The following is a 13,877-nucleotide window of genomic DNA, read 5'->3' as shown; positions in this document are numbered from 1 at the left end:
GCCTGACAATGAAGGGGTTGAAGCTCTACTGCCCCATTTGCCAGGAGCTAGCATTTAGACCACTACCGTGGAGGTAGTGACAGGAAGTGGTCATACCAAGAACCAAGCAGAATGGCCCAGAAGCAGGCTGCCTGTAACCCTTAGTGTCTGCCAGCGGGGTGAGGGGACCAGCTGTGGAGGCCTGGCAGAAGATGAGGAGAGGCCACGTCAGGTCAGCTGGCGGGTCACCTGAGCCCAGCCCAAATGACAATGTGCACACAGATATACAAACTGTTTCCAACCCTGAGCCTGAAAGGACTTGGTTGTTGGAAGCACAAAACCTCCAAGAATTTTAAGTGTAGGCTCTGCTGTCCTCTCCACAGCAAGCTGAGGCTTCAGGCCTTAAAGTCATAGGAACTGACTGGGGATGGGACAAAGTGCAGAGTTGCCTCCACAACACATGAAGTCCACATTCTCTTGCTTCCAGCAGATCTGCACCCTCACCACCATGCCGCTGTCTGGCGGGCCCATACCTGGAACAGTCTTGTCTAGCACATCTGCTCAGGAGAGAGAGGAGAGGGGATGGACCGTGGACCGGAGTGATGGAAGCCCAGGGCTGCAGGGCAGCTCCCCCTGGTGGAACCCAGAGGTGGCTCCTCCCACTTCTAGGAGAAGAGAAGCCACACTGTGCATTATGCAGCCAATCAAAACACAGCCCTCTAACAGAGGGCAGAATGGGGTTACCAGAGGCTGGGAAAGGCAGGGGAGGAGAATGAAGAGCAGGTGGGTGGTACAAAAATATGGTGAGAAGGACTAAGTTCTAGTATTTGATAGTATAGTAGGGAGACTACAGTTAACAATTTATTGTATATTTCAAAATAGCTAGAAGAATTGGAATGTTCCCAGCACAAGGAAAAGATAAATGCTTGAGGTGATAAACATCCTTAAATATCCTGACTGGTCATTACAGTTTGTATGCATATATCAAAGTATCACATGCAGCCCCAGAATATGTACAACTATCACACGTCAATTTTAAAAAGGAAAAACAAAACAACCAGAACATTGCTCTAGTTAGTAGCTACAGCAGGGCAGGAACTGGAGAGAAAAACAAAACAAAAAAAGCAGCAGCCTCCTCACTGGCCATTTCCCGTCTTGGTCTCCAGTAGAAAACTGCCTCTGAGCTCCCCAAGCCCAGGCCCCCACCACCAGCGTCTGCCTTCCAAGAAAACCTGCCTCGCCTGATCCTGGAAAGGCTTGTGAGAAATTTGGGGTGGTAAGAAATAAACCAAAGGAGAGTCTCCAATTCTATCTCTGGGATTTCTGTTTCCTCAGATGTAAAGGTCGAATCTGAACACCACCTAAACCGCCACCACACAGTGCTACTGTCTTTGCTAGCTGAGGTGGAAGTACTGTGTAAACTTAACAGAAGTGCCGTGCAGATGCTGACTGACTGAGGCAACTAGGAGGAACCCTCCCTGCCAGGAAGGGGTTTTTGGGGATATACCTCAAAGCTTAGGGCTTTCAAATACTTCCCAGTCAATGGGCCCAACTGTCCAGCCTGGCTGGGGTAACTATCTGCTCCCAACTCCTACCAGTAATTCTCTGGAATTCTTAGCACCCTTTTCTTGCCGAAGCCCAAAGAAAGCAATTTCAGATCTGAAAACTCTTCACAAGTAGAAGTGATTATTAACTTTAATTTCTATTTCACCAAGGAATATGAACTGAAATACAGAGAGGTTAAGTAACTTACCTATAGTCACCAACCGAACAGGCCAAGAGGACAAATGATGTTCCTAATCCCTAGCTGAGTTTTCTTTTTTCTCCTTTTTTTTTTTTTTTTTTTTTTTGAGATGGAGTTTCGCTCTTGTTGCCCAGGCTGGAGTGCAATGGCGCGATCTCGGCTCACCGCAACTTCCACCTCCCAGGTTTAAGTGATTTTCCTGCCTCAGCTTCCAAGTCGCTGGGATTACAGGCATGCACCATTATGCCCAGCTGATTTTGTGTTTTTAGTAGAGACGGGGTTTCTTCATGTTGGTCAGGCTGGTCTGGAACTCCTGAGCTCAGGTGATCCGCCCGCCTCAGCCTCCCAAAGTGCTGGGATTACAGGTGTGAGCCACCGCGCCCAGCTGCTGAATTTTCTTTTTACTAAATCAGTGAGTGGATTGCAACCCAGGTAGTGCAATGGAAGCAACCAAGTGGCTTTAAATCAATCAGATTCTCAGAGACTGATTCAGAGGCCTGGTGTGGGTTCTGGGAACCTGTTCAGGTAAGACAGAAAACCAGACCTGGCTTCAGGGCTCCCAGTGGACATGTGGGCTTGGCTGGTCTTACTGCATAGGGAGGCTGGAGGACAAAAGCACCAGTAGAGTTAGGCCTAGGAAGGAAGAGACATTTTTCCAGCGACAGATGGCCCACTGCTCAGCCCTGGCTCCAGAATGCAAAAGAGATCAGAAATAGATGCTCAGCAAGAGGCATGTGCCACCCGCATCATGTCTCATGCAGCTGCCATAGCTTTAACCAAGAAAACACACATCTTATCCCACTTTGCACAGACCCTCCTGAAGCGCAGTAGACACTAGAGGGAGGCATTGGGGGGAGCAGATGGAGGAAGAATGAAAAGCAGTCCAAAGAGTCATTCTCTCACTTGGCAAGGATAGAAGAAAGCTATACCCCAACAGTGTCAAGGCAGGCGGTTTCACTCAAGCCCTGTTCCTCCCAGGCCTCAGAGCAGTGGGAATTTACCTCAGCTAATAGAGGGAAACCTTACAACACATTTCTCAATCTAGATTTATGTCTTGAGACCCCACCCCAAAATCAAAAGCTCCTCAGTCTCTTCCTCTGCCCACCTCATTCTTCAGGCCCTCTCTCAAGGACCTAATCCCTTCAGGATCCTAAAAAGATGACCAACAATGGGGGGAAAAAAAGGTAAACCTTTATTTGGAAAAAGAGTTTAATAACCATTTAAAACCCCATTTCATATTCAAAACAGAAACAAGTAAGAAAGCAAGGAAAAGATAAACTATCAAGCACCTGCCCTCTGCCCTCGCTAGCCATTTTAAAGCTGCATTTCCCAGCAGAAGAGAACAGTAACGGGCCCTAGTCCTAGGAACCCATAGGGCACTGGCTTGAGACCCTTTTCGGCAGTGTCCAGGGGACGGACAGACAGAATGAATGGTGGGGTGTAGACAGACCTGGGGCTCAGACAGGCACATGCCCAGTACCCAGGAAACAAAGTTTAAAAATATACACACATAGAAAAATAAATTCCCTAGAACATAGGCATGGAAAGCTTCTAACCATGAATGCAGCAGCACAATTCAAACGGGGTCTTTGGCTTTCAAAAAAAGGAAAGAACCTTAACCCCTGGCTCACTGTCCCAAACTCAAGTCTCTTGGCCACTGTCTTCAGTCCCACTCTGAAGGTCGAGTGAGGCAAAAGCACTCAAATCTACCAGGGCCAGCAGCCACTCTGACTTAGGGAGATGTGTGGAGGGGCTGGCCCAGGATCTCCCAAGGCCACACCCCAGCAATGAAAGATTAAGGCATGCAGGTAACACAGTGTGGACTAAGGAGTCCCCTGAATAAGCCAGGGCACCTCTGTGTGAGGGGAGGGAAAGCAGAGGCAACAAGCAGCTAAAGCCTTGCTGGACAGAGCCAATCTGCAAACACTGCCACTTCAAATTCTTGGACCAGTTTTGTCCAAGGCCACCTTTCTGCTGAGGCAGTTTGGACTGAGTTGAATACCAGGGTTTTCTAGAAAGGAAATGGAAGGGAAGCGGGAGACGGGAGGTAGCAGAAAGTAAAAAGTGGTGGGAGGAGAGGAACAGAAAATTGCTTCTTAGAAGTGGAGAGGAAAAGAGAATCAGTTTAGGTCTTGAGTCCCACCTGAGGCAGCTGCAGAGTCTACCTGCTCCTTCCCCTACTGGAACTCCTACCCTTGCCCCAGTTCTGCAGACTGCAGAGTCCAGTGAAACAAGAGTTTCCTGAAGACTCTTTCTCCTCCTCATCCTTAAATAGTTTTAAACCTCATACCACTACCCTAGCCCAATGAACTCCACATAAGGGTTCAAACTTCCACCTCCCTCAGGGAAGCCTGGGGAAAGGGATGGGCCCTTGAGAAATTACACCAGGTCTGTAGGGAGCTCTGGGTTGGAGGCACAGAGCCCGCTGGGACAAGTAGCGCATCCCCCAAAATTTGCCACTCCAGGATGTGGGCCCCATTTGTTCCCAGAGCCCAGATGCCGGGCCTGCCCTGGTTGGCAGGATGAATGCCTAATGAAACACAGAGGCTAAAAGGAGAGATGGGGCCATGCCCTGCTGCTGCCTAGTCATACACAGGTACTTGGGAAGACTCTGAACCTGCTCCTAGGCCTACAGCCCCAATGTGAAAAGTAGACTGGTCAGAGGCAGGCATGGCTGTGCAGAACAGTCTCACCCCAAGAGGACACCTACATGATATGCATATCTCACATGTGCATGCCTGGCAAGAGGGCTGGGCCCAGAGGTCCTGAAGGCAGGGAAAAGGTCAGGTCAGAAGGTACACCAAGAAACAGCCTGAAAGCAAATAACCAATGAAATCAATAACTCCCACAACCCTGGTAATTAAAAATCAAGGGGGAGCTCTGGATACATGGAAGGAAGGGGGAGCCCCCCTTCTGCCTCTCCCAAGGCCACTGAGTGTGTGGCACAGGATTAGGAAGAGGTTGGGGTGAGGCAAGGACCACAGGCAGAGAACGCGGCCAGGCCTGGAGAAAATCTAACCATGGGAAAAAGGGAACAAGGAGGGGGAAGGGAGGGGATGTAAGTTTCTTGGATCTAAGTTTCCAGAAGCATGGGATTTTTCCACAGTCTCTGATCCAGTGAGCTCTTCTGAAAGAGAAGCTCTCTTCCCCTGGGAGCCCCGTCATGGAGCGGTGACTTCCATCCCGAAGCTGGCTAGCAGGCAGAGGTGGTCTGAAGAGCAGAAGGGGTTGGGTAAGCCATTGGCAGCCCAGAGAATCTCTTCAGAGAGAAGGGAGAGACGACCCAGGAGCTTGAGAGTTCCATCTCGATACAGCCTGTGATCTGGAGCACAAAGCAAAAGCCAATGGGTAAAAGCAGCCACAGCCACGCTGCATGGGCAGGCAGTGGCAGAGCCCTCTGGGAACTATGCCTTCTGCAGGCTGCATCCCCTTGGCTGCCCACCGCCCCTCACCTCCTCTTGCAGCATCTGGCTGAAGAGGCCTCATTTTCTCAGAGATACTCCATAATATCATCAACGAATATAGACAGGTGAGTTCTGGGGGACTGGGGCAAGCTGGAGAGCCCACCATTACAAGATCTTTTGATTTTCCAAGAGAAGCTAGAGATCCAGGTTTTCTATATAAAATCTGATTTTTTTTTTTTTTTTTTTTAGATGGAGTCTCACTCCGTTGCCCAGGCTGAAGTGCAGTGGCGAATCTCAGCTCACTGCAACCTCCGACCCCCGGGTTCAAGCGATTCTCCTGCCTCAGCTTCCTGAGTAGCTGGGATTACAGGTGCCTGCCGCCATGCCTAGCTAATTTTTGTATTTTTAGTAGAGATGGGGTTTCACCATCTTGGCCAGGCTGGTCTTGAACTCCTGACCTCGTGATCTACCCACCTCGGCCTCCCAAAGTGCTGGGATTACAGGTGTGAGCCACTGCGCCCAGCCCATAAAATCTGAATTTTAAACATAAGCCATCAATTCAAATACTTTAAAAAAAATTTTTTTTTTTCTTTTTTTGGTGACAGAGTCTTGCTCTGTCGCCCAGGCTGGAGTACAGTGGTACAGTCTCCCTTGTTCAAGTGATTCTCCTGCCTCAACCTCCTGAGTAGCTGGAATTATAGGCACCTGCCACCATGCCTGGCCAATTTTTTTTTTTTGAGACAGAGTTTTATGCTTGTTGCCCAGGCTGGAGTGCAGTGGCGCGATCTTGGCTGACTGTAACCTCCGCCTCCCGATTTCAAGCGATTCTCCTGCCTCGCTTCCCAAGTAGCTGGGATTACAGGCACCACCACCACATCTGGCTAATTTTTTGTATTTTTAGTAGAGACAGGGTTTCATCATGTGGCTAGGCTGGTCTCACTCCTAACCTCAAGTGATCCACCCACCTTGGCCTCCCAAAGTGCTGGGATTACTGGTGTGAACCAGTAATACACGTGCCTGGCCATAACAGTAATACACATGCCTGGCGAAAAAGAAACATTCTTTACACAATACAGGCATGGGGCTGGGAGACTGCTATACTGTGCCTACTGGTATGGGGAGAGGAGACAGAAAATAAGGTCTCTAACCTAACCAAGTCCCCCACTCAGTGGCTGTCATTAAACAAATTCAACCACTTCCTAGATCTCTATTTTTACCTCTAAAATGGGGATTGGAGTGATTGTCCTACCCTCCTCTCTTTAATGCTGCAACAGTAAAAAGAGACAAGGCAGGCAAGTGGCCTATGGGGAGAATGATAAGGAGGACCTGCGCAAGGGAGGTATGAAATCTGCTCCTTTACTGGTTAAATCCCAGCAGCCCAAGACATGCTACCAAATGCCTGACCTACCATTAGCTGTTCCCAGGGACCTAGGGGTGGAGGAACCCAGGATACATCAGGCTTACCAGTTCTGTTCCCATTTTCGCAGGACTCAGCTGAGAAGAAGATGTAATCTACTGTCATTCCAAGACCCAATGGCATTGTAGTGACCTCTGGGCGGCCACGCTGGGGCAGGAAGTGGGTATATACTGAGGTCAGGTGGAGGCAGTGCTGGATGGTACCTACAGTCCTACAGGGATGAAGGGGGAAATATTAGTCAACAAAAATTACTAAATTTTCCCTAGGTCACTTTTTCTGTGGGTTTTATGAAGATTTTTTTTAAAAGGATGATCTCAAATGACTCAATCTCAGCCAATTCCTTCCCATGCTAACAAGGGGCTGGCAGTCTTAGCTAAAATTAGCCTAGAAACACACATTTGTACTGAAACTCCCTGACACGCCTTATCCCCCACTATCTGCTTGTTACCTGGTAAAGTATACCCAATGTACCCCTGTCTGGGGCCCAGGCCTCTTTTGTGAGGCTTTACCCTCTGAGGAAAGAGTACATAGCCTTTTCACCTGCAGGAATATGGGTGGGTCACCTCTGGCTTCTGCATACCTACATAACCCTCTATAAGCTTAGCAGATATTAGGGGAAAAAGAGCTTATCAAAAAGTGCTCCCCCAAGTCAGCCTCAGGACAACCAGTGGGAATCTCTCTCTTACATCAAGGCTAGGGCTGGATTGAAAACAGAAGAGAACTGGAGAAGGTTACCTGGAGGAGGCAGGCTCAAGCTCCGATGTGTCTTCCTCAAAGACAGACTCAGCCCAACCTGCAGGTCGCTCTGCAGAGGACCAGAGAGAAAAAGGTTTTCTCATCCACAGACAGTGAAACAGGGTCAGAACCTTTCACCCTAAAATCCCTCTGATACTTGACTGGACTGCTTCAGAAGGATCCAGGAGGAGAAAGGGAAGAGAAACAGTGAGGAGGAGAAGATGACTATAAACCAAAGTCAAAAACCTCAGAAAGCAGATGTAGGGCGTCTAACACAGCATTATCTTCTGTGGCTCCTCACCTTTGTTTTTCTTTGATTAAAAAAAAAAAAAAAAGCCATATAGTCACATGGTACAAAATCAAAATGTAGCAAAAAATATCAGTGAAGTTTCCCTCTCATTTGCCCTCCTCTGCCACTCAATTCTCTTCTCCAGAAGCCACCAATGTTACCAAATTCCTGGTATATTCCTTCAAAGACTTTCTATTACATACCATCCACTGTGTGTGTCTATGTATGTATGCATACATGTATATATACATACACATTACATATATGTATACATCTATAAGCACACACATACATATTATACATACGAATGTTAAAAAAGGAAGATACAAATTTCCAGTATCAGGAAAGAAAGAAGGGACATTAGTACAGATCCTACTAACATTAGCAGGATAACAAGGATCAGCAACAACACTGACAAGCCCTCAGCTAGACCAAGAAAACAGAATACTCAAATTACTAAAATCAGAAATGAAAGAGGGGCCATCACCAGCCATTTAGAAATAAAAAATAACTATAAGTGAATGCTATAAATAACTAGATACCAACAAATTGGATAACTCATATAAAATTGAAAAATTCCTAGAAAGACACAAACTATGCAAAATAACTCAAGAAAAAACAGAAAATCTGAATACGCCTATAACAAATAAAGAGACTGAATCTGTAATTTTAAAACATCCCACAAAGAAAACACCAGGCTCAATGGCTTCACTGTAGAATTCCAGCACACATTTCAAGAGGAATTCATACAAATCCTTCACAAACACTTCCAAAAAAAAAAAGAGGAGACACTTAACTCATGAGGCATTACTCTGACACCAAAACTAGATAAAATGTCACAACAAAAACTATAGACCAATATCCCTTATGAATACAGATGTAAAATTCCTCAATAAAATATCAGCAAACCAAATCCAGCAAAATATAAAATGATTATAGACTATGAACAAATAAGATTTATCCTAGGAATGTCAGCATGGTTTAACATCTGAAAATCATAGAATGTGATACGTCACAATAGAAGACTTAAGTTTGAAAAAAAAAAAAAAAAGCCACATGATTATCTGGACAGAGGAAAAACATTTGACAAAATCCAACACCCTTTCATGAGTTAAAAACACTCAAAAAACTAGGAATAGAAGAAAACTTTCTCAATCTGATAAAGAGAATCTATAAAAAACTCACAGCTAATATCATACTTAATGATGAAAGACTGAAAGCTTTACCCTTAAGATCAGAAACAAAAGGGTGTCTGTTCTCACCAGTTCTATTTGACACTGTACCAAAAGTTTTAGTCAGAGTATTTATGACAGAAAAAGAAATAAAAGGTATCCAGATTGGAGTAGAAGGAATACTATTTCTATTTGCAAGATGACATGATCTTATATAGAGAAAATCCTAAGAAATCCACTAAGAAACTATTAGAACTAATAAATGAGTTCAGCAAGATTGCAGGTACAAGATCAATACACAAAATACTTCTATACAGTAGCAATCAACAATCCAAATATGAAATAAAGAAAACAATTCCATCTACAATAGCATCAAAAAATGAAATGATTAGGAAAAATTTAATAAAAATAGTGTAGGAACACTAAAAATTACAAAACTTGGAAAGAAATTAAAGATCTAAATAAGGAAAACCAGCCCATGTTCATTGGCCATAAGACAATATTGTTAAAATGGCAATAGTTCCCTAGGCAACAGACTGAGTCCCTGTCACAGAAAGGAAAGAAAGGAAAGGGGAGAGAAGAAAAAGGAGAGGAGGGGAGAGGGGAAAAAAGGAAAGAGGAGAGGGGAGGAGAAGGAAGAGGGGAGGGGAAGGAAGAAGAGGGAGGAAAGGGGAGAGGAGGAGAAAAAGGAGGAATAAAAAGGAAAGGAAAGGAAAGATTTGTAGATGCCTATCAAAATCCCAACTGGTTGGTTTTTGGTTTTTTTTTTTTTTTTTTTTTTTTTTTGCAGAAATGGATATGATGATCCTAAATTTCATGTGGAAATGCAAGAGACCCAGAAGAGACAAAAATCATCTTAAAAACAACAAAGTCAGAGAACTTACTCATCCTTATTTCAAAAGTACAGTAATCCACCTTATCCATGGGGGATACATACCCAGACCCCCAGCAGATGCCTGAAACAATGGACAGTACCAAACCCTAAATATACTGTTTTTTCCTAAACATACCTATAATAAAGCTGACTTTATAAATTATGTACAGTAAAAGATTAACGATAACTAATAATAAAATAGAACAATTATAACAATATATTGTAATAAGGTATGTGAATGTGGTCTCTCTCTCCCTCAGAGTATCTTAATGTTTTTGAACCTCAGTTGACCATGAGTAACTGAAACCAAGGAAGGCAAAATCACTGAGAAGGTGGACTACTATATACAAAACTATTGTAACCAAGACAGTGTGGTTCTGGCATAAGGACAGACACAGACAGGAAGGGAACAGAACTGAGAGTCCAGAAAAACATACATCTATGGTCAATTGATTTTTGACAAGGGGAGAAGTGAATGGAAAGTGACTCATGGGTGTAAGGTTTCCTTTGTGGGTGATGAAAATGTTCTGAAATTAGATCATGGTGATGGTCGCACAACCCTGAATATACTAAAAGCCAATTAATTACACACTTAAAATGGGAGGATTTTATGACATGTGAATTTCATCTCAGTAAAACTGTTCAAAAAAAGGATATGGGAATGTTATGAACAACTTCATGCCAATATATTTGATAGTTTAGATGAAATGAAATACCCACTTAGGCCAGGCGCGGTGGCTCACGCCTGTAATCCCAGAACTTTGGGAGGCTGGGGCAGGCAGATCACGAGGTCAGGAGATTGAGACCATCCTGGCTAAAACGGTGAAACCCCGTCTCTACTAAAAATACAAACAATTAGCCGGGCGTGGTGGTGGGTGCCTGTAACCCCAGCTACTCGGGAGTTGAGGCAGAAGAATCACTTGAACATCGGAGGCAGAGATTGCAGTGAGCCGAGATCGTGCCACTGCACTCCAGCGTGAGCAACAGAGCGAGACTCCATCTCAAAAAAAAAAAAAAGAAGAAAGAAATTCCCCTTTATATGCCTTATATTCTTCCTGTTAGATTTCTATATTTTTTCTTTTTGTTGTTCTTACACAGTGTATTTTTTTCATTATATCTTTTAATAAACATGTATCTTTATAAAGGAACACTACTAAGTTCTGCACATTAATTGTGTACCCAGTTTACCTTCCAGAATTATCTCAATGCTTAATGCTGTTTTAGTTTATTCTCTTGGATTACCAGTTTTAAAACAATATCATCAGCAAGTAATAATTTACCCCCTCCTTTCCACTTTTATGCTTCTATTTTGCTATATTTCTATTTTCTACTTCTAATTCTGTTGGCTGGTATCTCCAAACACAGTTAAATCATGATAGTCTTGTCCTTGTCTTGTTCCTAACTTTAACAGGAATGCTATTAGAGATTTTTTCTTTAATCAAGATGCTGTTTGGAGTTGAAATAAATATATTTCAATGGTGTAAGAAATTATCCATTTTTTTCTTAAGAGGGTTCATTTTAAAAGAATCTAGAATAGATGTTGAAGGTTAACAGATGTCTCTTCAACATCTATACAGAGAATGGCACAGGTTTCATATATTTTAGATTTCACACATATATAAAATTATGTTAATAGATATCTCAATATTGAACTATCCCTATATTTCTAATAAACTCCAGTTGGTCATGGTATATTACTCTTTCAATGTGCTGCTAGATTTTGTTTCCTGATCTTCCATTTAAATTTTTTTGCATCAATATTCATAGGTGGAGAACATTAGAGTCTGTAGTTTTCTCTTTCTGCGTATTTGTCAGGTGTCGGTGTCAATATTATTTCATAAAAATAACCTGGCCCCTTTCTCTGTCTGTACTTTGTAACAATTTAAATAATGGAAATATATGTTTTGAAAGGTTTGAGGACATTCCCTATCAATCTGAGCCTGGTGTTTCTGAGGGACTGTATCTCTGAGAACTTTTCCTATTATTTTTCACCCCATGGTCATTAATCTATTTAGACAATCTCCATGGGAATCAGTTTTAGTAAATTACATTTATATGCCAACCAAACTTTCCATTTCTTTTGCACTTAGTGGAGCAAAGACAACAACAAAAACCCTTGTGATTCTTGATTCCTCTGCATCTGGATGCTTGTTACTGCTCCTCTTTTCCCCCTTACATAGGTTAGCTAATGAGCTTTTTTAATTGACAGCTGTTTTTCATCCAAGCAACCAACTCTTAAGGGTTTATGAGTTCTTCCATTTTTCTGTTTTTAAAATTATTTCCATTTGAATCTTCTTTCCTTCTGCTTTCGGTTTCTTTCTTTTTTCTAATTTCTTGAACTGGGTGCCTTAATTCACTTTCATCCCTTCATATCTATTAATATCATTCTGATTCTAAATATTCTATGTAATTCTATGAATTTTTCCCTGAACACCATTTTAGCTATATCTAACAAATATAATGGTATTTTCATTATTGTTATTTTCCAGATATTCTGCAATTTCAGTTTAAATTTTCCTCTTTGATCAAAAAGTTTTTTAAATGTCCAGTTCACAGTATTTTTTTCTTTTTCTTTTTTTTTTTTTTTTTTTTTTTGAGTTAGGGTCTCGCTCTGTCACTCAGGCAGAGGTGTGATCACAGCTCACTGCAGCCTTGACCTTCCGGGCTCAAGCCATCCTTTCACCTTAGCCTCTGGGTGGCTGGGAGTATAGGCACATGCCACCATGCCTGGCTAATTTTTCTATTTTTTGCAGAGACAGGGTTTTGCCACATTGCACAGGCTTATTTCGAACTCCAGGACTCAAGAGAATCACTTGCTTCAGCCAGCCTCCCAAAGTTCTGGATTACAGGCATCAGCCACTGTGCCCAGCCTCTTTTTCAATTTTAACTTACATGTTTATTGCATGTGCTTTATGATCTAATATATGATCAATTCCTAAGAATTTCCTATGAATTCTTAGAAAGAAAATGTCCTCTCTGCTGTCAATGTTCGGTGTTTGATATATATGAATCAGATTTATCATCCGACATGTTACTTAGTTATTCTATATTCTTAGTCATCTTTTATCTACCTGATCTACTGCAGACTCAGAAAGATCAATTAAAGCCTTCTACCTTTAGTTATTGTCCATTACTCCATGTTACAGCCTATGGTTTCACTTTGTCATTGTTGATGCAATGTTATTTGGAGCATAAACATTTTTAACACTAGTATCTTTGAGTTACATCCTTTATAATTACAATATGCCACACACACACACACACACACACACAAAGTCACAGTGACCTGCAGGATCTTAAACATGATTTCCCTAGACACCATGTTTACCATGCAGCACTGTGAACAAACAGTACTGCTCTGGCAGTTATACAGGACTTAAGGCTTCCATCTACTCTGCTCTAGGTCACATGAGCTGCTACCTCTACATGAGCTCCAGCCTCTTCCTGGGCCCATTCAGCAACAGTAGCAGCCAAACACATGCAAGTTCCTCTACAAGTACTTGGGAAGAGGATCCTCAGTTGTATCACACAACAGCCAGTAGAGAAGCTGGATTTAGGACTTTCCCGCTCTTTTATGTTAGCTGTAGGCTTGTTAAAAAACAAACAAGCTAAAATTAACTTTTCTGCTTAGAAAACTGACCAGACAGGCCAGACACAGTGGCTCACACCTGTAATCCTAGCACTTTGGGAGGCTCAGGCGGGGGGATCACTTGAGGCCAGGATTCAAGACCAGCTTGGCCAACATGGTGAAACCCTATCTCTACTAAGACTACAAAAAGTTAGCTGGGCATGGTGGCACGCACCTGCAATCCCAGCTACTTGGGAGGCTGAGGCAGGAGAATCATTTGAGCCCAGGAGACAGAGGTTGCAGTGAGCAACAGAGTGAGACTCTGGGCACTCCAGCCTGGGCAACAGAGTGAGACCCTGTCTCAAAAAAGAAAAGAAAAGAAAAAGAAAACTGACCAGATAGCCTTAGCCTTTGCTGTGTGACTATGTGACCTTCTGGTCAGTTTGTTAACTAGGAGTTTATAAAAATCACCCATTAGCAATTGCCTTTTCTGTAATGTGCTAAATTGTGCACATGGTTTGCTCTTACTTGTTAAAAGACTTAAAGCTCCAAGATTCAGTGTAATGGGCCAGTGCCTAAGAGAAAGAAAACACAGTAATTTCTTTTAATGTCTGCTATGGTCTAAATGTTTGTGTCCCCACAACCAAATTCATATGTTGAAATCCTAACCCCCACAGTGATGACAGCAGGAGGTG

General features: G+C 43.2%; 2 protein-coding genes across 7 annotated transcripts in view; both read right to left on the bottom strand.

The window, feature by feature from the left end:
- Positions 1-2,894: 2,894 nt before the first annotated feature.
- On the bottom strand, positions 2,895-3,988 carry LOC126959565 (uncharacterized). The gene has a single exon (XM_050798881.1). The coding sequence runs from the start codon at positions 3,986-3,988 to the stop codon at positions 3,365-3,367; it is 624 nt and encodes a 207-aa protein (XP_050654838.1). The 3' UTR covers positions 2,895-3,364.
- The window catches only part of ANGEL1 (angel homolog 1), a 50,008-nt gene continuing 39,025 nt past the window's right edge, over positions 2,895-13,877 (bottom strand). For all 6 annotated transcript variants that reach the window (XM_050798708.1, XM_050798709.1, XM_050798711.1 and 3 more), the window contains 3 exons: positions 7,280-7,349; positions 6,592-6,755; positions 2,895-5,045 (listed from right to left, as the gene is read on the bottom strand). In XM_050798708.1, coding sequence (XP_050654665.1) covers positions 4,885-5,045; positions 6,592-6,755; positions 7,280-7,349 — 395 coding nt within the window. In that variant the 3' untranslated portion in view covers positions 2,895-4,884. The remainder of the gene's footprint in view (positions 5,046-6,591; positions 6,756-7,279; positions 7,350-13,877) is intronic.

Source organism: Macaca thibetana, chromosome 7, assembly GCF_024542745.1.
Source record: "Macaca thibetana thibetana isolate TM-01 chromosome 7, ASM2454274v1, whole genome shotgun sequence".
NCBI classification, from domain to species: domain Eukaryota; kingdom Metazoa; phylum Chordata; class Mammalia; order Primates; family Cercopithecidae; genus Macaca; species Macaca thibetana.
Note: the sequence above shows the minus strand (reverse complement) of the source record. Positions and strands in the feature narration are given on the sequence as shown.